We start from the raw sequence: 27,005 nt of genomic DNA on the forward strand, positions 1-27,005 counted from the left end.
TTTCACATGCGTCCGCTGTCTACGGAGGTTTCCATGTGGTCAGCTTGTCCCTGCTTTTTTTTGTTCAGTATTTTTTTTCCCCAGACTCCAGCATTACCCCTCCCACCCTTTTGTGCAGGTCCCTCCTGAATGGGCTCCCTCCCTGTCGAACCATGGGAACCTTGCCTGACTCTCCCAATCCCTGGCGGAGTTGCTGGACCCCTACCTACCCAAATTGCGGTCACCCCCCCCCCCCCCCCAGGGTCCTCCCTGCAGATGGGGCACGCTCAGATCCAGGGTCACGCAAGGAGTAGCCCACAGACCAACCTCGGGTGGTCTCAACTAGCTTCCACCTCTCCTCGGCATCCTTGGGTCGCCCCCAAGACAGGCCTGAGGCTGTTGACGAAACCTTCTCTGTCAGTTGACTCTGGGGACACCTCTGCACCGATTCCTTCGGAACAGAGCATCAGGTGGTCTTCCACCATACAGAATCCCTCTGTGAGGTCGAGACAAACATGCACGGAGGGACCTGCCCTACCCAGGTTTGGTGCCCCTCTAGTGCTCTAGTGGACTTTCGGATGGCGCTCCCCTGCCTGCACAGGTAGTTTCCGCACAGGTAAGGCAGCAGTCACCGTGCTTAGCAACTGGGACACCTACGTGGTGTCTCTGGTACGTGCGCCCTCGTAGGCTGTACGTAGGCTATGTTCTACACATTTGTGAGTGTTCCCACAGGGTCTCCATCCTGGTGCTGGTGTTCGCCACTCTACCTCATTTCTGGGGGTCCCTGTTCTAGGCAAGCTGATAATTCAGCCAAACGCCTCTTGCAGTGTTGGTAACCCTTCTAAAGGTTCTTTTGTAGTGCATGTACCAGAGATATGCAGGCAGACTTCTTCTGCCGTGGCGATTACATCTGTCTGTTTCCAGCCGCCTTGTTACTTTCATAGGTTAGAGTACCTACACCTACTCCAGATGCTGTAGCCCTTAATCCTGGCTGGCTCTATGGTGTTCCATGCGGCACTATTTCCCCCTACCGGGCGAGATATACAGACCGCCTTCAATTGCACCTGTCTGTTTCCAGCCACCTTGCTCCCTTCATAGGTGGAGTACCTACACCATCTCCTGATGCTGTATCCAATATCCCTGGCGGGCTCTATTGTGTTCCGTGCGGCACTATTTCTCCCTTCCAGGCGAGATATAGAGGCCACTCTCAATTGCTGTAGCAATTGCCTCTGTTTGGTTCTAGTGGGCACCAAGCTGCCACCTTGCTCCCTTCATAGGTAGAGTACCTACACTATCTCTAGAGGGTGTAGCCGCTGCTCCTATCTGGCCTTATGGTGTACCTTGCGGCACTATTTCTCCCTTACCGGACGAGATATTGAGGCCACCTTGTATTGCCGTGGCCGGTGCACCTACCTCATCATAGTGTGCACCAAACAGCCATCTTACTGTACCATCTCCAGATACTGTTGATGCAGCCCTGTTTCCCTCTTTTCAGGTGAAATAGAGGGCCTCTTTCAGTTGCCATTGCACCTACCTGATTGTGGTGTGCACCTGTCGTTCTTTGTGGTACCGTGTGGCCCTATTTTCCCCTTCCCGAGCGGAATATAGGTACCATTGCTAACACGGTAGCCGTTGCACTTCTCTGATCCTAGGGCGCACCATGCGGCCACATCGCTCCGATCTTAAATCTAGTACCTCTACCATCTCCAGATGCTGTACTCATTGCACCTGTCTGGTCGTATCTCTGCACTACACAGCTGTATTTCTACCTTACCGGTTGAGGACCTGTACCCTCCAAATGCGGTCACATTACTGGATGCTGTGCCTTTGTTTCCACTCTCCTCAGAGTGCAACATGCAGCCACTTTACCTCGGTTTTTAGGCGTGTTATTTTAGTATCCCACGTGCTGGGCCCTATGGTGCAATCTGTGGCCCATACAGTTTCTGTATTACTGGGTGCTTCCTTCCCCGGGCTCTAATCTGTGCTGCGGATGTTGGTTACTTCCCTTTTTGGTTCTTCCATACATCTGCCACTCCGTTACTGTCGTGCTCTATGGTCTCCTTGTACTTTCTAAAGGCACTGTCCACAACAGGCCATCCTGGTTCAGCATGGTAACCATATCTGGCAAGGGTGGGCCAGCCCAACCCCCACCTCTTCGGTCTAGTGCTACTTCTGGTGTACCCAGTATATGGCTGATCTGGTGGGTGGGTTCACCGAAAACTGCTGCAGCGGCCGATGCTCACCATGTACCCCAACAAGGAGAAGATCCAGTGGAGATCACTGTACTCCACCAGGAATGGTCCGCCCTGTAATAGAAAACAACGCGGGTACTTCTTTATAATATGGGGTAACGCGGAGTGCAGCAGACAGTAGTATTTTATAGGGATGGCAAGAGCAACCCTAGCACAAAAGCCAACAACCACCTGGCCATGGTGTAGGGAGCGTGGTTGTATGTGGACCACCCACCAGATCAGCCATATACTGGGTACACCAGAAGTAGCACTAGACCGAAGAGGTGGGGGTTGGGCTGGCCCAAGAGGTGGGGGTTGGGTGGTCCACATACAACCACGCTCCCTACACCATGGACAGGTGGTTGTTGGCTTTTCTGCTAGTGTTGCTCTTGCCATCCCTATAAAATACTACTGTCTGCTGCACTCCGCGTTCCCCATGTTATAAAGGAGTACCCGCGTTGTTTTCTATTACAGGGCGGACCATTCCTGGTGGAGTACAGTGATCTCCACTGGATCTTCTCCTTGTTGGGGTACGTAGCTTGGTGAGCATCGGCCGCTGCAGCAGTTTTCGGTCATCACTGGATGTCCTCCACAACACAGAATCCTTCTGGGGTCAGAAACATTATCCTTGCCGGACGTCCTTCCTGACGACTCAGGGACAGAACCACTGAGCACCACACAACTGCCTGGTAGGTGAATTCTCTGCTGATTGCTCTGGCATCGGACAGGGTTCCATAATTCCTTCTGGGTTCGGGTGTTCCCTTATATTCTCTGGTTAGTTGTACTATATGACAGAGGGCAGTCCCCTTGGACCTTGCTATTGTCTGCGCCTGTCAGGTACTTTCTCCCATTGGGAGTCTTCTGTATGTCGGTCGCAGCTGGTTTCTACATTTCGTGTAGTCACACCCAGTTTCTTTCATGGCGACTTCGCCATTCCTTATGCATATGGGTGTCTGTCGATTTAGTGGTACAACCCAAGCCGCTGTACTTGCCCTCTCTGGGATAATGTATGCAGATTGATAGCCACTATTCTTGGAATGGCTAGTTGTCCGTGGCCAATTCCTTCCCCTATGGTGGTTCTTTTAACTTTTTCTTGGATATTCTGGCTTTTGTTGTCCTCTGGTGGTTCAGTTCCTGGTTCCATTTGAGCCCATACCGGGTACTCCTTTCTGGAGTCCCTGTCCCCGTTCATTTGATCACACAGATTCTATATGATAATCGTTGTTTGGGGGGGGGGGCTGGGTTAATTGTTCCCCTTGTGGGTTCCAATAGCCTTGTGGACCTCTTGGGATTCGTGTCTATCTTCCTATCCTCCCACGTCAAGTACCTGGTATTGAGTGGTTTAGTGCTACGGTTTGCATTTTCACCTTATGGTCTCCTTCGGGAGGGACTTTCTCCTGTTTGTAGTACCTTTCTCCTTAGACTGTTAGGAGTACTCTCCTTCTCCTCCCAAGTCTCTCAGTCCAAGTCTCTCACTCGTTTGGCTTTCTCTCAGCGATATTTAGTTTTCAGAGGCTCGTTCCTCGTCTCCTGGTTTTGGGATGCAGGTCTTATCTTTTCTCTTTTCCTGGCCTTTACTTACAACCCCTTCCCTTTCCAAGGGTTGGCGATTTTCCTTAGCGCCTTTGGGGTTTTTACCTTTCAATAGGGCGCTTAACTTCATCACCTGCTTTGTGGTGAGGGGAGACCTGCTCTCTTCACATGTGAGCCTTGCTATGGCTCCCCTCACTCGTTTGGCCTTCAGTGGTTCCGTGTTTCATTGCTCCCCTGGCCTGTCAAGGGTTGGCCACAGGGTGTTTGTGCTTTGGCCTGAGACAATTAGAATGTTAGGTAGCTCCAATACGTGGTGCTGTCCTACTTTCTCTCCAGCATTTGGCTGAGCTGGGTGTTCCCCTTTGCCTTCTTCTTGCATTTGGGATTTTCTCCCAGGCATTTGTCCAGGGGTGCTGGCAGTCTTCACTGTTGCTTCCTTGGGGTTTCTCCCTTGTTATGAGGCCTCTTGCCCATTCCGTGCTTTTCTCCTGTTGGGTCACATGGTTCTCCTGCACCTGTATCCCCAACCGGTGGCATGGCTGTTCATTTCCCACCCTCGGGGACTGCTTTGGGACATCCCATGGTGCTTTGTCCCCCAATGCCATGCACGAGAAAATTGGATTTTTTTTGTACTCACCGTAAAATCCTTTTCTCGTAGTAGACATTGGGGGATACAGATCCCACCCTATGTTTTTTTTTTTACTTCCGCTTCTCCCGGCTGCTCTATTGATCTTTCCCGAAACGGGAGTTGCTGGTTCCTAGCCTTTCTTCTCTCTCCTACTGCTTTTGGTACAAACTGATTAGCCTAGTGCCTGTGGAGAGGGTATAGCCCAACGGGGAGGAGCCAACACTTTTTATGTCTAGTGTCGCCTCCGAGTGGTAGTTGGACATAAACCCATGGTGCTGTGTCCCCCAATGCCTACTACGAGAAAAGGATTTTACGGTGAGTACAAAAAAATCTAAATTTTCTCTACATGATAAATGCCATTTGCTGAAGCGAGTCAACCACTAAGTATTTCTTGTGACTCATTGCACATACATTTTAGTGAACCTCAAAGGCTCATCTGTTTGTGTATGTAGAAACCATTAAATTTTCACAAAAAAGTTGACAATAGATTTTTATTTTAAAGAAATACCAAGTGCAGCCAATTTGTGAACAAGCAAATCCTTTTCTACCAAATTACATGATACAATCTCTCCAAGAATATCAGAAAACTGACCTTCATCCATGTCTTTAGAAAACCTAGTCAGAATTCGACCTGTGGGGGTCGTGTCAAAAAACTTCATGGGGCTCCGGAGAATGCGTCTAAAGAGATCATCATGAAGCTTAGAAGAAGCTCGAAGAGTGCCCTGAAAATAATGAAACAAAAGAATATTAGTTATCCGTGGAGAGGAGTTAGCAGGGGGAAAAAAAAAAATGCCCCAAAAACGCAAAATTCATTACCTTAACGAAGACTATGCCACGCACTGCTTTCAGGATGAGCATGATAACCATAGACAGAGCATAGATGCCAGTATAGTAGTGCACATGAGGATTGTCCTTCATGCTGTTACTGACCACAGTTTCATTGTGTAACAGCACCGTAGTGTTCTGTAGGAACAAAACAGTTTTCAGAACCACTTACAGCAGTAATTCTGCAACATTTCACCATCATATCATACTTGTTCAAAAGTGCACAGACAGAAAAAATGAAGCAGTACTCTCACAGGCTATGACAATCAAAGATGGGTGCCAGCGCATTTAATCCCAACCGAGGATTCAAATAACCATAAGAAAAAATACACCACAGAACTCCAGATACATGCAAAAATGAAAAAGTGATTTATTCCCCCATGTTCACAGCAGCAACATTTCAGTCCTAATAAGTCCTATCACAGGACTTTTCTCAAGCTTCAGAAAGGTCCTGTGATAGGACTTAAATGCTGCTGCTGTGAACATGGTGGAATAAATCACTTTCATTTTTGCATGTATCTGGAGTGCGGAGGAGTATTTTTGCTTATTGAAATAGGTGTCTCCCTCTCTTCTCTATCCATAGGAAAAAGGAAATCTGATATCAGACAGTAAATATGGTTCAATCTGACTCAGTTTTATGGATATTAAATTTAACATTGTAAAGAGAGCCTTACCCCGCTTCCTTGCTTAATCCAATAACCGAGCCACCAATTGCTGAAGGCTGTGCTTCCAACATTGAGCACAAATAGGGCCATGATGATGAAAAACGCGAAAGGACCGCCAGCTGCCTGGATATAATCGCCATATACTGACCAGGGCACTGATCCTTTGCCTTTCTCCTCCATTTGCATAAGCTGGCCTGTGGATTACATAGTCCAAATAAAAACAACATTCTGTATAAAATTATAACTTATTTCACAATTATTTTAAACAGATCCTAATACTTCAACATAATCCCAATGAACCATATGCATCCTCTCTGGGTTCTAGATGCCATAGTATACAGTAAGGGTTCTCATTATGGAACATTATTGTAAATAATAACTATAGTCCCGGAAATGAGAAAGCGTTGCTCTATAACAAATATGGATTCTTGCCCCTCTAAATAACACTTTTCGTGCCTGTTTGCCAGTGGCACAAATACACCCCACTGTTGCCTATCACTGCCACATCTTCAGTAGTATCACTCTAAAGTGCAGAAAGGCTGGCAACAGAGGATTTCTAGGTAAAAGGTCCCAATCCCATGCCTTTTTATTTATTCTTGCATGGGAAGTTCCATTAACTCCTTAAGGACACAGCCTTATTTCACCTTAAAGGGAACCTGTCACCAGTTTTATGGTGTCCTAACTAATGGCAACATACATAAGTGATTGATTCTCTTAGCACAATGCTGGGTCACTTTCTTTAATTGACCCAGTCAATCTGCCAACATCTTGTATTGAAAAGCTCCAGCTGATAATGATGAGTCCTGAATATTCATGAGCTCCTGACTCTCCCCGCCCACCTGCTGCTGAGGGTCAGTTTGTTTCCATATGAACCAGCAGCAGGTGGGCAGGGGAGTGGCTATAGCTCTGAATTAAATATACGCTGGACTAAATGACATCACGCTGGACTCCAATCAGCTCATTAGCATGCGGCATCTTTGTGTGTATATTATGAGGTAACCATCTGTCACACCAGTAAGTGAATACATCTAAGGCACTTTTTAGTAGTTAATGATTGTATATAATTAGTTAGATTATAGTCAAATATCCACATGACAGGTTCCCTTAAAGACCAGGCCATGTTTTGCAAATCTGACCAGTGTCACTTTAAGTGGTGATAACTTTAAAACGCTTTGACTTATCCAGGCCATTCTGAGATTGTTTTTTCGGCACAAGTTTAGAAGCAAATCTTGAAATTTTTCAGAAATTTTCAAAAACCCAATTTTTAGGGACCAGTTCAGGTCTGAAGTCACTTTGCGAGGCTTACATAATAGAAACCACCCAAAAATGACCCCATTCTAGAAACTACACCCCTCAAGGTATTCAAAACTGATTTTACAAACTTTGTTAACCCTTTAGGTGTTCCACAAGAATTAATGGAAAATAGAGATACAATTTCAAAATTTCCCTTTTTTGGCAGATTTTCCATTTTAATATTTTTTTTACTTTTACAGAGCAAGGGTTAACAGCCAAACCAAACTCAATATTTATGGCCCCGATTCTGTAGTTTACAGAAACACCCCATATGTGGTCGTGAAACTGCTGTACGGGCACACGGCATGATTTTGCTGGACTGTTTTTTTTTACACCATGTCCCATTTGAAGCCCTCCTGATGCACCCCTAGAGTAGAAACTCCAAAAAAGTGACCCCATTTTAGAAACTACGGGATAGGGTGGAAGTTTTTGTTGGTACTAGTTTAGGGTGCATATGATTTTTGGTTGCTCTATATTACACTTTTTGTGAGGCAAGGTAACAAGAAATAGCTGTTTTGGCACCGTTTTTATTTTTTGTTATTTACAACATTCATCTGACAGGTTAGATCATGTGGTATTTTTATAGACCAGGTTGTCACGGACGCAGCGATACCTAATATGTATACTTTATTTATTTATGTACCGTATTTTTCGCCCTATAAGACGCACTTCCCCCCCCCAAAAGTGGGGGGAAAATAGCAGTGCGTCTTATGGGGCGAATGCTGCTGATTTTGCCGTATTTTCAATGATACATCAGCTGTGAGGGAGGAGGGGCTGGGGGGGGTCGGCATCTGCTTTTATAATGACAGAGGGGCCCGTGCAGTGACTGTATTCTACTACACGGGCCCCGCTCACTGTGTAATCATATCTGTAATAGTTAATTATGTATATACCGGTAATCGCATAATCAGCGCTACTTACAACTACAAGCGCTTGGTAGGTAGCAGAGAGGAGGGAGGAGGCAGGCCGGGAGAACGGGCGGGCGGCGCATCACTCGCTACGTCACGCGCCTGCGCCGCCCACTTTATGAATGAAGCAGGCGGCGTGGGCGCATGACGTAGTGACTCACGCTGCCAGCGCCCGTCCTCCCAGCCTGCCTCCTCCCTCCTCTCTGCTACCTACCGAGCGCTTGTAGGTGTAAGTAGCGCTGATTATGCGATTACCGGTATATACATAATTAACTATTACAGATACGATTATACAGTGAGCGGGGCCCGTGTAGTAGAATACAGTCACTGCACGGGCCCCGCTGTCATTATAAAAGCAGATGCGACCCCCACCCCCTGTATTGAGGGTCATTCACTACAGGGATACTTATGGAGGGGATCTGTGGATGACACATAGCATAAGATGCTATATATGTGTCATACACAGATCCCCATAACAGTGCCATCCAGAGACCCCAATAAGAGCCACCCACAGATTCCCCCATAACAGTGCGTCACCCACAGATTCCCCCATAACAGTGCGTCACCCACAGATCCCCCATAACAGTGCGCCATCCACAGACCACAATTAGTTCAAAACCCACCAAAAGCACACCTATTGGTTCAAAATATATGTTTCCATAGTCTGAGAGCCATAATTTTTTCAGTTTTTGGGTGATTACCTTGGGTAGGGTATGATTTTTGCGGGATGAGATGACTGTTTTATTGGTACTATTTTGGGGTGCGTGTGACTTTTTGATCGCTTGCTATTACACTTTTTGTGATGTAAGGTGACAAAATATTTTGTTTATTTAGCACAGTTTTTATTTAATTTTTTTTACTGTGTTCATCTGAGGGGTTAGTTCATGTGATATTTTTATAGAGCCGGTCGATACGGACGCGGCGATACCTAATATGTATACATTTTTTTATTTATGTAAGTTTTACACAATAACAGCTTTTTTAAAACAAAAAAATTATGTTTTAGTGTCTCCATATTCTGAGCCATATTTTTTATTTTTTTTTGGGCGATTGTCTCAGGTAGGAGCTCATTTTTTGCGGGATGAGGTGACTTGGTACTATTTTGGTGGGCAAATGCCTTTTTGATCGCTTGCTGTTGTACTTTTTGTGATGTAAGGGGACCAAAAAAATTGGATTTTTTGTACTCACCGTAAAATCCTTTTCTCGTAGTAGGCATTGGGGGACACAGCACCATGGGTATATGTCCAACTACCACTAGGAGGCACTAGACACAAAAAGTGTTGGCTCCTCCCCGTTGGGCTATACCCTCTCCACAGGCACAAGGCTATTCAGTTTGTACCAAAAGCAGTAGGAGAGAGAAAAAAAAGCAAGGAACCAACAACTCCCGTACCGGGAAAGATGAAGAGACCAGCCCGGAAAATCGGAAGTAAAAACATAGGGTGGGATCTGTGTCCCCCAATGCCTACTACGAGAAAAGGATTTTACGGTGAGTACAAAAAATCCAATTTTCTCGTGCATGGCATTGGGGGACACAGCACCATGGGACGTCCAAAAGCAGTCCCCGAGGGTGGGAAAAGAACAGCCATGCCACCGGTTGGGCATACAGGTGCGGGAGAACCATGTGACCCAACAGGAGAAAGACATGGAATGGGCAAGAGGCCTCATAACAAGGAAGAAACCTCAAGGAAGAATCAGTGAAGACTGTCAACACCCCAGGAAAAATGCCTGGAAGAAAATCCCAAATGCAAGAAGGCGGCAAAAGGGAACACCGAGCTCAGCCAAGGGCTGGAGAAAAAATTAGGACAGCACCGCGTGTTGGTACTACCTAACGCTCTAAATTGTCTCAGACCCAAAGAGCGAAAAAACCTGTGGCCAACCCCTGACAGGCCAGGGGAGAAGGAAACAAGGAACTACTGGAAGCCAAAACGAGTGAGTGAAGCAATAGCAAGGCTCACATGTGAAGGGAGCAGGTCTCCCCTCACCGCAAGGCAGGTGATGAAGTTAAGCGCCCTATTTAAAAGGCGAAAACCCAAGGCTGCTAGAGGAAAACGCCAACCCTTGGAGAAGGAGGGGGTTGTAGGTAAAAGCCAGGAAAAAAGAGTAAGACCTGCGTCCCAAAAACAGGAGACGAGGCTCGAGCCTCTGAAAACAAGATATCACTGTGAAGCGTAAGACCAGAGGAAACTCTGGGCATGTGAAGCATCAGGGAAAAAAGGAACCAGATACAGGCCCAGGAAATCTCAGCAGGACACACTGGACTGAAAGACATGGAAGTAGAAGGAGAGTACTCCAACAGCCTAAGGAGGAAAGGTTCTACAACAGGAGGAGGTCCCTCCCGAAGGAGACCATACGGCGGAATTGCAAACCGTAGCGCTAAACCACTCAATACCAGGTACTTGACGTGGGAGGATGGGAAAAGAGACACGAATCCCAAGAAGACCACAAGGCTATTGGAACCCATAAAGGGAACAATCAACCCAGGCCCCGACCCCCCCAAAAAAACGATTGTCATGCAGAACCTGAGTGGTCAAATGAACGGGGACAGGGACTCCAGAAAGGAGTACCCGGAATGGGCTCACAAGGAACCAGGAGCTGAACCACCAGAAGACAACGCAAGCCAGAATATCCAGGAAAGGAGAAATGAAACTACCATAGGGGAAGGGACATTGGCCATGGACAACTAGCCATTCCAAGAACAGTGACTAGCAAACTGTGTACATTGTCCCAGAAAGGGCAAGTACAGCTGCTCGGGATGTACCACTAAATTGACAGACATCCATATGCATAAGGAATGCAGAAGTCGCCATGAAAAAACCGGGTGAGACTACACAGAAAAGTAGAAACCAGCTGCGAACGGCGTACTGAAAACTCCCAGGGGGGAGAAAGTACCTGACAGGTGCAAACGACGGCAAGGTCCAAGGGGACTGCCCCTCTGTCATGTAGTACAACTAAGCAGAGAATATAAGGGAATACCGAGAACACCTGGACCCAGAAGGAACTACGGGACCCTGTCCGATGCCAGAGCAATCAGCTGAAAAAATACCTGCCAGGCAGGTGTGTGGCGCTCAGTGGTCCTGTCCCTGACCCGTCAGGGAAGACGTCCAGCGTCGAAAAATGCCGATGACCCCAGAAGGATTCCATGTGGCGGAGGACATCCAGCGATGACCGAAAACTGCTGCAGCGGCCGATGCTCACCAGCTACGTGCCCCAACAAGGTAGAAGATCCAGTGGAGATCCCTGTACTCCACCAGGAATGGGCCACTCTGTAATAGGAAACCACGCGAGTACTCCTCTATAACATGGGGTAACGCGAAGCGCAGCATACCGTAGTACCTTATAGAGATGGCAAGAGCAACCCTAGCACAAAGGCCAACGACCACCTGGCCATGGTGTAGGGAGCGTGGTTGTATGTGGACCACCCGCCGGATCAGAACAGATCAGCCATATACTGGAGCTACAATAAGTAGCACTAGACCGACAAGGTGGGGGTTGGGCTGGCCCACCCCTGCCAGATATGGTAACCATGCACATGCAGAACCAGGAAGGCCTGTTGTAGACAGTGCCCTGAGAAGTACAAGGAGACCATTGAGCACGACAGTAACGGAGTGGAGATGTATGGAAGAACCAAAAGGGTGAAACCAACATCCGCAGCACAGATTAGAACCTGGGGGCAGAAAGCACCCAGTAATACAGAAACTGTATGGGCCACAGATTGCACCATAGGGCCCAGCACTTTGAGTAATACAACCACACGCCTAAAATATAGGGAAAGTGGCTGCATGTCTAAGGAGAGTGGAAACATAGCCACAGCATCTGGGAATGCGACAGCATTTGGAGGGTACAGGTACTCAACCTGTAAAGTAGAAATATGGCTGCGAGTGCAGAGATATGACCAGAAAGGTGTAATGGGTACAGCATCTGGAGATGGTAGAGGTACTACCTTTAAGATCGGAGCAATGTGGCCGCATGGTGCACCCTAGAACCAGAGAGGTGCAACGGCTACCGCGTTAGCAATGGTACCTATATTCCGCCCGGGAAGGGGAAAATAGGGCCGCACGGTACCACAAAGAACAAGACAGGTGCACACTACAATCAGGTAGGTGAAATGGCAACTGAAGGAGGCCCTCTATTTCGCCTGAAAAAAAGGGAAACAGGGCCGCATAGTACACCATAGAGCCAGACAGGTGTAACGGCTGCAGCATCAGAGACGGTGCAGGAACTCTACCTATGAAGGGAGTAAGATGGCTGTTTGGTGCACACTATGATGAGGTAGGTGCAATGACCACGGCAATTGGAGGAGGCCTCAATATCTCGTCCGGTAAGGGAGAGAAAATGCCACATGGTACACCATAAAGCCAGACAGGAGCAACAGCTACAGCATCAGGAGATGGTGCAGGTACTCTACCTATGAAGGGACCAAGGTGGCAGCTTGGTGCCGACTAGAACCAGACAGAGGCAATTCTACGGCAATTGAAAGTGGCCTCTATATCTCGCCCGTAGGGAGAAATGTTGCCGCATGGAACACAATAGAGCCCGCCAGGGGTATTGGCTACAGCATCGGAGATGGTGTAGGTACTCTACCTATGAAAGGGAGCAAAAAAGTCTGGAAACAGACAGGAGCAATTGCTACGGCAATTGAAGGCGGCCTGTATATCCCGCCCGGAAGGGAGAAATAGTGCCACATGGAACACTATAGCGCCAGCCAGAGGTATCGGCTACAGCATCAGGAGATGGTGTAGGTACTCTACCTATGAAAGGAGCAAAGTGGCTGGGAACAGACAGGTGCAATTGCCACGGCAATTGAAGGCGGCCTGTGTATCTCGCCCGGAAGGGAGAAACAGTGCCGCATGGAACACCATAGAGCCAGCCAGGAGTAATGGCTTCAGCATCTGGAGTAGGTGTAGGTACTCTACCTATGAAAAGGAGCAAGGCGGATGGAAACAGCCAGATAAAATTGCTTTTCCTTACCAACCTACAGGAGGCGCTTGCCTAGAACAGGGACCTCCTGTTATGAGGTAGAGTGGCGAACACCAGCACCAGGATGGGGACCCGGTGGAAACACTCTCAAATGTGTAGAGCATAGCCCCTGGTATAGGGGAACCAGGAAGGCTTGTCAGGTACAGCCAATGGCAGTGGTGCAGGTACCCCCCTGTTAAGGAGAAGGCGTACGTACCAGAGACACCAAGTAGGTGACTCATTATGCTAAACACGGGGGCGGCTGCCTTACCTGTGCGGTTGAATACCTGTGCAGTCAGGGGAGCGCCATCCGAAAATCCACTAGAGGGGATACCAACCCTGGGTAGGAGAGGTTCCTCCGTGCACGTTAGTCTTGACCTCCCAGGGGGCTTCTGTATGGAGGAAGACCGCCTGATGCTCTGTTCCGAGGGAATCGGTGCAGAGGTGTCCCCAGAGGCAACGGATGGGGGGGACAGGAAAGGATTCGTCACCAGCCTCAGGCCTGTCCTGGGGAGGACCCGAGGATGCCGAGGAGGGGTGGAATCCTGTTGAGACCACCCGAGGTTGTACTGTGAGCTACACCTTGCCGGAGCCGTTATCTAAGCATGCCTCATCTGCAGGGAGGACCCTGGGAGGGCATAGGTGGCCGCAATTGGATAGGTAGCGGTCCAGCGACTCCACCAGAGATTGGGAGAGTCGGACAATGTTCCCATGGCTTTGACAAAGAGGGAGACCATTCAGAAGGGACCTACACAAAAGGATTTGGTCAGGGGACACAATGGGGTCTGGGAAGAGGTACTGCACACAAGCAGGGACAGGCCGACCGCATGGCAGCCTTCGTAGACAGCGGACGCACGTGAAAACACGTGGCGATCCGAGGAGACCCTCATAGAGCAGCCAGCAGAGGCTGTCATATCTGGACCCGGATGCCATGTTCCCCAAAGAGGTGCTGCAGCAGCTATAGAGGCTGCAGGAGAAATGAAGCAATTGAGAGACAAAAACATAGGACAATGACTTAAAGGGGTTCTGCAGTTCTTTTAAACTGGGGATCTATCCACTGGATATATAACCCACGTTAGACCAGTAAAGGGTGGAGGAGATAGCCCCTCCCGAGGGCCGGGCGGGGTCAGAAAAGCCCGGGAAGCAAGGAGGAGGGGCCGGGAAGATCGCGGCCTAGCAGGCCCAAAAGCCGGGGCCTCGATTTATGAGGCGGCCGGGAATGGAGCGAGGGGGGCGGGGCGAATCGCGGCCGACCGAGGGGCCTCCGGACCCACAAAACTAGGTGAGGAGGGTAAGGGGGGGTAAGGGGGGGGGGGGGGGGGAAACGACGCCTGGGGGTGGGCGGAACAGGACAAACAGAGCACCTGGGAGCCGGGAACGGGCCATGGAAGATGAGGCCTAGTCCCTGCAAAAGCCGGGGACTAAAGTAGCGGGGAAGGCCCAGGAGAAGACTGTGTGGCCAGGGAAGAGAGAAAGAAAAAAAAAAAAAAAAAAAAACCAAGGGGGAAGAGAAAGGTGGAGGAAGATGGAAGCTTCCCAGGACCCCCAGCTAAGGTGGATCCCACCCCCCTGGCCACAGGAGGGAACCTAACCCTGGGGCAGGGACACAGGGACAGGGGTACTCACTTACTCACCATCTGATGTCTTCGGGCGCCGCAGGGTCACCCCTTCGGCAGACTCAACACGGGAACCGTGGGAATGCCGGCAAGCCACTGCGGATGCAGTCTGTGGGGACTGGGTGACCGGTGATGGTACAGAAGTACGCGCCCGCAGGGGGGGCAACTAAAGTGGAACACGATGGAGCCCCAGCCTGCAGCAGGTATAACGGTGGAGATCACCGAGACCTGCAGAAGAGAGAAAAAAAGAATAAAAAATAAAATAAAAAATAAACAGCAAGTCCTGCAAAAAAAGCAGGACAGGTCTGCCTCCTACGGACACTAGACAAAAACTGGATAGCCTTGTGCCTGTGGAGAGGGTATAGCCCAACGGGGAGGAGCCAACACTTTTTGTGTCTAGTGCCTCCTAGTGGTAGTTGGACATATACCCATGGTGCTGTGTCCCCCAATGCCATGCACGAGAAAAATTGTTTATTTAGCACAGTTTTTATTTTTTATGGTGTTCATCTGAGGGGTTAGGTCATGTGATATGTTTATAGAGCCGGTCGATACGTTTTTGTTTATTTTTACTTGAAACTTAATTATTTTGGGGGGAAACTTTTTTTCTTTTTTGTCCCACTTTGGGACTTGAACTTTTGGGGGTCTAATCCTTTACAATGCATTCCAATACTTCTGTATGAGTAATACAGTGAGTATTACTCATACAGCTTCAGGCCTGCGAGGCACAGCGCTGCCTTCCATGCCATAGGGTCCCCCCTACAGCCCCATGGGGACCAGATGGCACCGCCATAGGTAAAAGCCACAAACCGCAGGTCTGAATTGACCTGCGGTTTGCGGCGATTGCAGACATGGGGGGGGGGTTGGGTCAATGAAATTTTTCCTTTGATCCTTTTTATATCAGGCATTTACCGTATTTTTCGCCCTATAAGACGCACCGACCCATAAAACGCACCTAGGTTTTTGGGGAGGAAAATAAGAAAAAAAAATTTTTGAACCAAAAGGTGTGCTTTTGGTGGGTTTGGAACTAATGGTGGTCTGTGGATGATGGAAACTGTTATGGGGGGGGATCTGTGGATGACGGACACTTATGGGGGGGGGGATCTGTGGATGACGGACACTTATGGGGGGGGGATCTGTGGATGACGGACACTTATGGGGGGGGGGGGGGGGGAGATCTGTGGATGACGGACACTTATTGGGGGGGGGGGGGATATCTGTGGATGACGGACACTTATTGGGGGGGGGGGATCTGTGGATGACGGACACTTATTGGGGGGGGGGGGGGATCTGTGGATGACGGACACTTATGGGGGGGGAGATCTGTGGATGACGGACACTTATGGGGGGATCTGTGGATGACGGACACTTATGGGGGGATCTGTGGATGACGGACACTTATGGGGGGATCTGTGGATGACGGACACTTATGGGGGGATCTGTGGATGACGGACACTTATGGGGGGATCTGTGGATGACGGACACTTATGGGGGGGGGATCTGTGGATGACGGACACTTATGGGGGGGGGATCTGTGGATGACGGACACTTATGGGGGGGGGATCTGTGGATGACGGACACTTATGGGGGGGGGATCTGTGGATGACGGACACTTATGGGGGGGATCTGTGGATGACGGACACTGTTACAGGGGGGTGCACTGTGGATGGCACTGTTACAGGGGGGGGGGGGGATCTGTGGATGGCACTGTTATATATGTGCCATCCACCACAGACCCCCAACCCCATAACAGTGCCATCCACAGTGCCCCCCCAGCCCATAACAGTGCCATCCACAGACCCCCACCCCTTAACTGTGCCATCCACAGATTCCGTGTGCCCCCCCCCCCCCAGTATACAAATATAAAATGTATTATTCAATTAAAAGTTATTAAACATGCCCCCCTCACTCCTAATAGTACCGTATATCCGAATTTCTTCTGTATAATGCCGGCAGGTGGGCCGGGCGGCCGGCGCGTCACTCACTGACGTCACTTGCCTGCGCCGCCTGCTTCATTTATAAAGGAGGCGGCGCAGGCACGTGACATCAGGGAGTTACGCTGCCGTCCGCCCGGCCTGCCTGCCGGCATTATACAGAAGAAATTCGGATATACGGTACTATTAGGAGTGAGTGCTTAATAACTTTTAATTCAATAATACATTTTATATTAGAATACCGGAGCGGTGGGGCGGGGCTATAGTACAGTGACCGCACCGCCCCACCGCTATTGCCGGCCCCCAGCTCCTCCTCCCAGTCCCTCCCCTGGCCCGAGTCCGTACATCGCATCCAGCGATGTTAAACTGTCAGCATTCGCCCCATAAGACGCAGGGGCATTTTCCTCCCTTTTTGGGGAGGAAAAAGTGCGTCTTATGGGGCGAAAAATACGGTACTTATAGTTCTAACACTTTAATGTGCTCAAAGAAAACCTGTGGGGGAGAGAAATAGTTTACCATCTTCTTTTTTTGTGACCTTCTCTTTCTTCACAGACCCTGGCTTATTTCCTTTGTCTAAAGGCTTCTTTAAGGAAGTGCTCACATTCTTTTTGAGACTCACCTGCATAGATAAAAATTAATTTTAAGAAAATTACAAAAGACAACCTACACATATGGATATTACAGAAAACAAACAAACAAGTGGGTTAAATATACAGTAAGCAAATGCTGGTAAGCAGTGTAAACCATTAAATGGTGAGTCTATTCCATACAAATTACTTGCTTTAGACAAGTTGCAGTAACAGTTGCAGAAATTGTCCTACTGGTTTAATAAACTGTCCCACTTCTGGGATCCCAATCTGTCAGGAGCGCTACAACCTCTTCTGGCCAACTTGTATTGCAGAATGAGGGTTAAGACATATAGTTCTAACAAAAAGTGCGGATCCCAAAATGTGCTATAAGTGTATTCAGTTAAAAAAAAAAAACTGTCAGCTCAGGGTAGTGCAAGGACTTATTTTTCTAGGCATGCCACTTAGATCGAGTTTACATCTACGTTGAGCTTTCTGTCCTTCTAATCCATTTTCTACGCTTTTCTCCCGTCAAAAATAACTGATGTCTGACGGAACTGACAAAAACTGATGCAAACTGAGCATAACTAATGTTCAAAATAATGGACTCTAACAGATCAGATGGACTGAAAGTTCAAATGCACATGTGAACTCGGCCTCAGATCACAGTGATTACATGACTACATCTAAGGCACAGAATGCTCATTTTAGGTAGAGGGAGCATACAGAGCATTTTCTGACCAAGCCATATTCTGACCCCTCCTCCCCCTAACTTTTTAATGCCTACAGGGCTGTGAGGGCTCAGTTTTTGCAGGCCGATCTGTGGTTTTTAATGATAAAATTTTGGAGTGTGTATGACTTTATGATCATACATTTTTGGGATGGTGAAGTGACAAAAACCCCAAGACAACAAATTGGCCAACTTGATTTCCCACCCCCATTACAACGTTCACCGTATAAATATATATTTTAATAGTTTTGGCATGCAGCGATATGTATTTTTTAGTTTGTTTTAGGTTTATTTTCAATATTCGGAAAAGGAGGCAATTTTGATATATTTATTTTTTTTTAATGAAAAAATGTGTTAGTTATTTTTTACACCTATTTTAAGTCCCTCTAGAGTTATCGGATTGCTTCTCCCAAAGACTGCAATGATTTAATATTGCAGCCTATGGGAAATTCACTGTGTTCCTATGGAGCCCTGCCAAAGGCAAGGCTGCATAGGAACATTGCGGTGGCACGCCTCGGATCCTTTTGAGCTTGGTGCGAGGGAGTGGTCTGGGCCCCGGAATCACAGTGCTCCTGGGAAAATACCTCTCAGATGCCATGACTGCAACTGACCACAGCATATAAGAGGTCAAAAGTCCATGATCAGTGTTATCGCCGATCACAAACATTGTCTCCACCATCTTTAAAGACCCGACTGTTGGAAAGAGTTAAATTCTTTTGGTGGGACAATCTCTTATCACATATCCACAGCATTAGGGATAAGTATCTGATCGATCTAACCACTGGAACCCGCACCAGTCACAGGAGTGTGTGCTGAGTCCCTGGACTGAAAGCAGTGGTGGTCAAGCACTGTCAGAGATAGCCAAACACTGTATTGGGCTTCTCTTCAGCAGTCCCACAAAGCTGTAATCAGATACTTCTCCTTTATCTTGTGGACAGAAGATACGTTTGTGTGCATGAGCCCTAAGAACTTATTTATCTTCCATTTCCATATGCGAACCATTAATTTCAATAGGGCTAGAAAAAAAAACGGAAATTACTCCATGTGCATTCTGTGTCCGTACGTGCCCGCATATCCAATCTTCAAAAACAATAGAACGGATGCAACGCGCATGTCAAAAATGATTGTGCCACTGGTCTAATAGCACCTAACAAAGAATGTGACACACAAATAGAGTCCACTGTATTGATGAAGAAAAGGACAGGGAGTGCTTTCCTTAACCCATGCACTACCAGCGCCATACATGTACAGCACTGGAGAGATGTGTAAGGCCGATTGCGGTAATTAAAGGCTTTAGATGCCGTGATCAAGCGAGATCACGGCATCTAAATGCGCAAAAACCTGATGCCCCAGGCGGCCAATGTGGGCATTGGTAGTTGCGCTGAACACTGTAAGCCTCAGCAGAAAAAAAAAATGACCTTCAAGGCTTCAACGGTTCCCAACAAAACACAAAGGGCTGTGTTTTCAAGTTCATCAACCGTCCTATAGTATCTAATAAGTTGCTCTCTAAATTAAGCTGTTTGACAGCCCCTTCCCTCTAAATGACAGCTGTAGTGGTCTTCTGATTGGATGATACACCTATCACTCGGAGTAGATGGGAGGAGCTTTGAAGCAGCTTAATGCAGAACGTTTAACAGTGAGACCAGGCCATGGGAGACAGCAGAATAAAACTTTATATTCTCACCACTTTTGATGAGAAAAGCTCCACAAAAACAATTTTACTTCCCTCTTGTGCCCCTACCCAATTCTGTCAGCAGCTTAGCATGGTCAAAACTGCTAACAGACTTTGTTAAATAAATTTGGATCATTTTGTGCCAATAGACTGATTGCCGAGACTGGCGTATGTCATGCCAGTTTTAGTATATTTGCCTTTGTTTCTCGGTTTTATAGTATAAGAGGAGTAACACAAAAAAGAGGCTAAATGCCTTAATCTTACCTCAACATGAGGTGCATCCCCGAGTTGTAAGTTATTAAAAATCGTAGCATATTCCCCATTGAGCTTCATAAGATCCTCGTGTGTCCCTCTTTCTGAGATGCATCCTTCCTTCATGTAAATAACTTCATCACAGTCCACAAGGTACTGGAGGTAGAAAGTGTTAAAGAGGGCACAGAATGACTGGTGTGTCAAGTTTGACCATGTGTTCAGGCTATGTCACCTTGGCACCATTCTTAGCACTTCCCTGGTCTCTGACCATTACCTGAAGTTGGTGGGTGATAAACAAAATGGTTTTTGATTTCATGTGCTTTTTGATAGCACTATTGAAGATGTGGTTGCCTACATGGGCATCTAAGGCACTGAGAGGATCATCCAGAATGTAAATGCTGCGGTCACTGTACAGGGCCCTTGCCAGACTGATTCTTTGCCTCTGGCCACCACTCAAGTTGGCTCCACGCTCTCCAATCTATATAAAAAATAAAAATTATAATTTTTTTTTTATAAAAAGGCATTTTTTCAGTTAGTCTTTATTAAAAATTTTGAACCACTGTCTTTGTGCAGCCTTGAGTTTTTCTAGTAGTAGGCTCTGAATTTTCTCTCTGTTCCTTCAGGCAGCTCAGTTGATGGGCTCCTTATCTCAGAACTCTGACCTCAAACGCTCATAGCTCAATTCTTATCTTAATGATAAGAATGTGGCTAAAGGCCCTATTACAAGGGCAGATAGAGCAGACAATTGTCGGGAAGCCATCCATTTACAAAAAACCTCTGTCTATAATTGACAGCACAACGTTCCACCTGGAATAACATACAATGTCATAACAAAAAAGCCACTGGAGATAATATATCCAAATTCATCACTTTATTATGTATAAAATATAGAGAGAAAGGGCAAGATGGAAAAAGTATACAGAAAAGCAAAGGGCATATATTTCACTAGACTGTCATGTATCCCCACAAGGCTAATAAGCACTTATCGGGTACCAGGTCCGTGCTGTGACTCACAAACATCCAATGTGCGCCAAAGAGGTGTATAGTATAGACTATACACATCCCAGTGGAGAATTGCATAATATAATACAATTTTCTCGCCCATATTCCTTGGGGGACACAGGAAACCATGGGTATAGCTCTGCTCCCTAGGAGGCGTGACACTAAGTGAAAGCTGTAAGCCCCTCCTCCATCAGCTATACCCTTCAGCCTGGAGAGAGAGACTACCAGTTTTTGCTTAGTGTCCAAGGAGGCAAGACACTCCCTGCTTAGGCAGGGTCGTTTTCCTATAATTTTTTATTTTTTGCGTTATTTGTTGTTTTTAATTCGGTTTTTTTCTACTTACAGGGACAACAGAGGCGCACTAGACCCCTCTGTTTTCTCCCGGGGTTGAGTCGCGCCAGTGCCGGTAATACCGCACTGCCGCCTCCCCCACAGAAGACAAGGTGGACCAGGGCAGCCTTGCTCCCCTGCGTCCCGCCAGCTCAAGGGTCGCACGCACGCCAAGTCCCTCCCCCGGCTTCCTGCCACTGCGGTGCCAGTGGCTGAAGGGGCGACCCTGCTGGATGGATTGAGGGCGAAGACAGCGTATGGTGAGAGTGGCTGCTCCAGCCTCCCCTTCCCTCCCTCCCACCGCTGCTACATCTCTCCGTGGTGTCCATCTACCCCCCCCCCCCCCCCCCCCCCCCCTTCCCTCCCCTCCCCCATGGGCATATCGGGGCCGGCAACTTTACCGGCCATCATTTGGGGGGGACTTCGTTCTGGTGTTGCAGACCCAGGACAAGCTGGTTCTTAGGGGGGTGACTACTACTTCAACGGCAGGGCAGTCAGGGGGACGGCTGTATGAGGAGTCGTCACATTCAGGCGGGGGCCGCTTACTTGGCGCGAACGGCACCTTTTCATGGCCGGCACTTCATCTACCTAGGGGGTTAAATCATTTTGCCGCGCGCGCGTGCGGCTCTGCTTCTCCTTCAGCGCGGCAAGGGGGGGGGGCGGAGCTTTCTACATGCGCTCCGCTACTTCCTGGTTCGTCAGGCTCCACATCTCAGGTGCTGCGTGGAGCTCTCTCTCTGCCGTCCGATCCTGAAGCTATTCACCTCTGTGCCTGCCGCCTCTCCTCCACAGCCTCCCTTCAGTCTGCTGCCCTTGCTGTCTGCCGCTTGCATCATCTGGGTCTGGTAGGACTGTTAACCCCATCCGTGCCACCAGTACTGTTACTTGGGTGTGATCCCCGTTTTTTCACCTGGGGTCTCCCACTTTAAGTGCAACTTTTTTTCCACCATGTCAGACCCTTCTGCAGCTGCCAAGCCTTGGTACCATGCCTGTACCGCTTGTAGGGAAGCCTTTCCCCGGGGGCAGTCTGATCCGCACTGTCCTGCATGCCGAGCTCCACCGCAGCCTCAGTCGCCCGCTGTGTCGCTCCCTGCTTCCTCTGACCCGCCTGACTGGGCTAGATCCCTGTCCCAGGCCGTGGAAAGCCTCACTCAGGTCGTGGGCCGCCTAATAGACAGGCCGCCTACCCCGCAGGACGCCACTCTTACTGTCGCGCCCTCCGGGTCCATCGCTTCTGCCGCTGCGGCGGGTTCACCCTCTCTTAGTGACCCTTCCCGAGCTAGGCACTCTCAGAAGCGTTTTAGAGTAGAGCGAGCCTCCTCCTCGGATGCCTCCCTCTCCCCGCCACGCGTGCGCACTCAGACGAGCCTCTCCTCTCCAAAGGATTCGCTCTCTGAAGGTGAATTGGCGGTTTCAGATTTGGAAATGGACTCGGCCCTGCCGTCCAAGCTAGCCTCAGCGATGGGTCAGCTCATCTCTGATATTCGTGACACCTTTAAGGTGCAAGATGACCCCCCTAGCTCTGACGCAGCTAGCGTCTCCTTTATCAGACCCAGGCAGGCCTCAAAAGTGTTTTTCCAATCCACTCTGATTTCTCCTCCGTGGTGTCTAAGGCTTGGGCTCGCCCGGACGCCCGTTTTGTCAACCCCAAGAAGCTGGACATTTGCTATCCTTTTCCGGCCGATGTCGTGGCCACCTGGTCGTCCCCACCCAAGGTGGACCCCCCTGTGGCCCGTTTGTCAAAGAACACGGCCATCCCTGTTCCCGACGGGTCCTCTCTTCAGTCAGCGGAGGACCGTCGCATGGAGACCCTTTCCAAGGGCATTTTTGCTGCCTCCGGTTCTGCCCTCAGACCGGTTTTTGCCTCTGCTTGGGCAGGTAAAGCAATCTCTGCTTGGGGTGCGCAGCTGGAACAGGAGTTGGACTCGGACGTCCCCATCCAGGACCTACGTTCCTTGGCCCAGCTTATTATTCGGGCCGGGAATTTTGTTTGTGAGGCCTCCCTTGATGCGGGAGCCCTTATTGCACGCTCCTCCGCCCTGGCGGTTTCCGTCAGGAGGGAGCTCTGGCTGAAGGTTTGGAAAGCGGACGCTGCCTCCAAACGTTCCTTGCGGGGCTACCGTTTGCGGGTTCCCGCCTTTTCGGGGTCCGCCTAGACGAGCTTATTTCGGAGGCCACGGGTGGTAAAAGCACCCATCTTCCTCAACCCCAAGCCAGGGGCGCCCCCCGCGGACGCCCCGGTGCGTCTCGTTTTCGGTCCTCCCGCAGGAACTCTGGGGCTCCCCCCGCAGCTGCCGCTTCGGCCCCTCCCCAGGATAAGCGTAGGAAGCCGTTTTTTTCGGGCGCAGCCCTCCTGGCGCAGGCCGCAGGCTGCCCGCACACCCGCAGCAAAGCAGTCCTCTGCCTGAAGGCGCGCCCCCACCCACCCGGGTGGGGGGCCGGCTCCTCCTTTTCAGGGACGTCTGGATGGCTCACGTCTCCGACGCCTGGGCTCTCGAAATTGTGTCCTCCGGATACAAAATCGAATTCGCGTCCTTCCCTCCAGATCGGTTCTTTCGCTCCCGCCCGCCGCGGGACCCGAAAAGCGCGGCTGCGTTCTCCGCGGCTGTTCAAGCCTTACTGGACAGAGGGGTGATTACCCCCGTTCCTCTAGAGGAAAGGTTCCAAGGGTTCTATTCGAACCTCTTTGTAGTTCCCAAGAAGGGAGGTTCGGTGCGGCCCATTTTGGACCTCAAAAAGCTCAACCGTTTTCTCCTCCTTCGACGGTTTCGGATGGAGTCCCTCCGTTCCGCGGTGGCTTCCCTGGAGCGGGGAGACTTCATGTCTTCCATCGATATACAGGATGCCTACCTCCATGTTCCGGTAGCCCGGTGTCACCATCGCTTCCTCCGATTCGCCGTGGGGGACCTCCACTTCCAATTTGTCGCCCTTCCCTTTGGGCTGGCAACAGCCCCCCGGGTGTTCACCAAGGTCCTGGCCCCGGTTTTGGCCTTACTCCGTTCCAGGGGTGTTTTTCTGCTACCGTACTTGGACGATATCCTCATCAAGGCTCCGTCCCTTTCTCAAGCGGTTGCCAGCGTGGATCTCACTCTAGAGACTCTGGCGAGGTTCGGTTGGGTCATCAACTTCCCCAAGTCCTCCCTTCCCCCCTCCAGACAACTGGTCTTCCTGGGAATGCTTTTAGACACAGGAGCGGCGGAGGTACGTCTTCCCTCGGAAAAACGATTGACCCTCCGCCGGGCGATTCGGGGTCTCCTTCTCCACCGTCGACCGTCCTTCCGCTTCTGCATGCGGGTCTTGGGGCAGATGGTTGCCTGCTTCGAGGCGATCCCATTTGCGCAGTTTCACTCCCGCCCTCTCCAACGGGCGATCCTCTCCTCCTGGGACAAATCGCCGCAGTCTCTGGATCATCCCTTCCATCTATCGCCTCCGGTGCGGTCATCTCTCCGCTGGTGGTTACAGTCCCCTCTTCTGGGCAGGTCCTTTCTGCCGCTCAACTGGTTGGTGGTTACAACCGATGCCAGTCTCTTGGGCTGGGGAGGTGTGTTTCCTCCCCGATCCGTCCAGGGCATTTGGTCTCCATCGGAGTCCAAACTCTCGATCAATGTCCTGGAGCTGAGAGCGGCCCTTCTGTCTCTGCGACACTGGACTCATCTGCTGAAGGGTCATCCAGTTCGTGTGCAATCGGACAACGCCACGGCCGTGGCATACATAAACCACCAGGGGGGCACTCGCAGCGCTGCAGCGATGCGGGAGGTCACCAGCATTCTCCGTTGGGCGGAAGCCCACGTCCCGGCTCTATCGGCAATTTTTATTCCAGGGGTGGACAATTGGGCGGCGGACTTCCTCAGTCGCACCACTGTCGACCCCGGCGAGTGGTCTCTTCACCCGGAGGTATTCGAGGCCATTTGCCTTCGTTGGGGCATGCCGGACGTGGACCTCATGGCCTCCAAGTTCAATCACAAGGTCCCCGCCTATCTGTCCAGGGCCAGGGATCCGGGAGCTTGCGGAGCCGACGCCCTCGTTCGTCCTTGGCGAGGCTTCGCGCGTCCGTACATATTCCCTCCCATCCCACTCCTGCCCAAGGTCCTTCGGAAGATCGCGGCGGAGGGCGTCTCGGTGATTCTGGTCGCTCCGGACTGGCCCCGCCGGTCTTGGTATGCCGACCTCATGCTGCTCCTGGCAGACGCGCCCTGGCGGCTGCCCGCCAGGGAAGATCTTCTCTCTCAGGGACCGATCTTCCACCCGCGTTTAAGGTCCCTACGTTTGACGGCGTGGTTGTTGAGACCACCGTCTTGACACGTAGGGGTTTTTCTGCGGACGTCGTCCGCACCATGATCCGTGCCCGCAAGCCGTCCTCTTCTAGGATCTATTATAGGACCTGGAGGACCTATTTGGGGTTCTGTGCCGATCTGGGGATTCCTCCGCTCCGCTTTTTTCTCCCCACTGTTTTGTCCTTCCTGCAGAGCGGACTCGCCCAGGGTCTGGGTCTTAGTTCTTTGAAGGGTCAGGTGTCTGCGCTGTCCATTTTGTTTCAGCGCCCACTGGCCCCCCTTGGTCCTGTCAAGACCTTCCTTCAGGGCGTGGCTCACGCGGTTCCCCCGTACCGCCCTCCGGTACCGCCCTGGGACCTGAACCTGGTTCTCTCAGCGCTCCAGGCTTCTCCTTTCGAGCCTCTGCGGACGGTTTCCTTGCGACTTTTGTCCTGCAAGGTTATTTTCCTTGTGGCCGTCACCTCTCTTCGGAGGGTGTCCGAATTGGCTGCACTCTCCTGTCTGGAACCTTTCCTAGTGTTCCACCAGGACAAGGTGGTCCTTCGTCCGGTCCCTTCCTTCCTAAGGTGGTCTCCGCCTTTCATCTGAACGAGGACATCGTTCTCCCCTCTTTGTGTCCTTCCCCTTCCCACCCCCGGGAGAGGGAGCTTCATCGCCTGGACGTTGTCAGGGCGCTCAAGGTTTACCTGGAGGTAACCAGCTCTTTCAGGCGTACTGACTCGCTCTTTGTGGTTCCGGAGGGGTCGCGCAGAGGGATGGCGGCATCCAAAGTTGCTATCGCCCGTTTTGTCAAGATGGCTGTTACTGAGGCTTATCTCGCCAAGGGCAAGGTTCCGCCCCTCGGTGTTACCGCTCACTCCACTAGAGCGGTCGGGGCTTCCTGGGCTCAGAGGAATCGGGCTTCTACGGAGCAGATTTGCAAGGCGGCCACTTGGTCCTCCTTGCACACCTTCACCAAGTTCTACAGGGTGCATACTCATGCGTCGGCTGACGCTGCTTTAGGCCGTCTGGTGTTGCAGGCGGCAGTTGATTGATGCCTCCGGTGTTGGTCTAGTTTGTTCTGGTCCCTCCCTTCTGGGACTGCTCTGGAACGTCCCATGGTTCCCTGTGTCCCCCAAGGAATATGGGCGAGAAAAGGAGACTTTTGTATTACTTACCAGTAAAGTCTCTTTCTCGCTCTTCCTTGGGGGACACAGCACCCGCCCTTCATTTGGGTTTACAGTTGTGGTTCCGGCTTGGTTGCCCCCGTTGGGGCTTGACAGTTCCTTTTTTTCCGGTTGGTGGTTATCTTTCACTACTTGGACACGCAACTGGTAGTCTCTCTCTCCAGGCTGAAGGGTATAGCTGATGGAGGAGGGGCTTACAGCTTTCACTTAGTGTCACGCCTCCTAGGGAGCAGAGCTATACCCATGGTTTCCTGTGTCCCCCAAGGAAGAGCGAGAAAGAGACTTTACTGGTAAGTAATACAAAAGTCTCCTTATCTCAAGAAAAATTAATGGATGTTAGTGCGATCCACAGCCTACGTCCATGGCAACCACAAGCAACATAGATATATGGTGCCTGGTACCAAAATATCCACAGCCTAATCTAAGCACAGCACACGATAGTATATAT

The 27,005-nt window shown here is 50.2% G+C and overlaps 1 protein-coding gene across 2 annotated transcripts in view; it reads right to left on the minus strand.

The window, feature by feature from the left end:
- Window positions 1-27,005, minus strand: part of ABCC5 (ATP binding cassette subfamily C member 5) — a 128,228-nt gene that overhangs the window by 34,446 nt on the left and 66,777 nt on the right. For both annotated transcript variants that reach the window (XM_040428481.1, XM_040428482.1), the window contains 6 exons: window positions 20,060-20,263; window positions 19,798-19,941; window positions 17,082-17,184; window positions 5,871-6,055; window positions 5,188-5,334; window positions 4,964-5,093 (listed from right to left, as the gene is read on the minus strand). In XM_040428481.1, coding sequence (XP_040284415.1) covers window positions 4,964-5,093; window positions 5,188-5,334; window positions 5,871-6,055; window positions 17,082-17,184; window positions 19,798-19,941; window positions 20,060-20,263 — 913 coding nt within the window. The remainder of the gene's footprint in view (window positions 1-4,963; window positions 5,094-5,187; window positions 5,335-5,870; window positions 6,056-17,081; window positions 17,185-19,797; window positions 19,942-20,059; window positions 20,264-27,005) is intronic.

The sequence above is a fragment of the Bufo bufo genome, chromosome 4 (genome assembly GCF_905171765.1).
Source record: "Bufo bufo chromosome 4, aBufBuf1.1, whole genome shotgun sequence".
NCBI classification, from domain to species: Eukaryota; Metazoa; Chordata; class Amphibia; order Anura; family Bufonidae; genus Bufo; species Bufo bufo.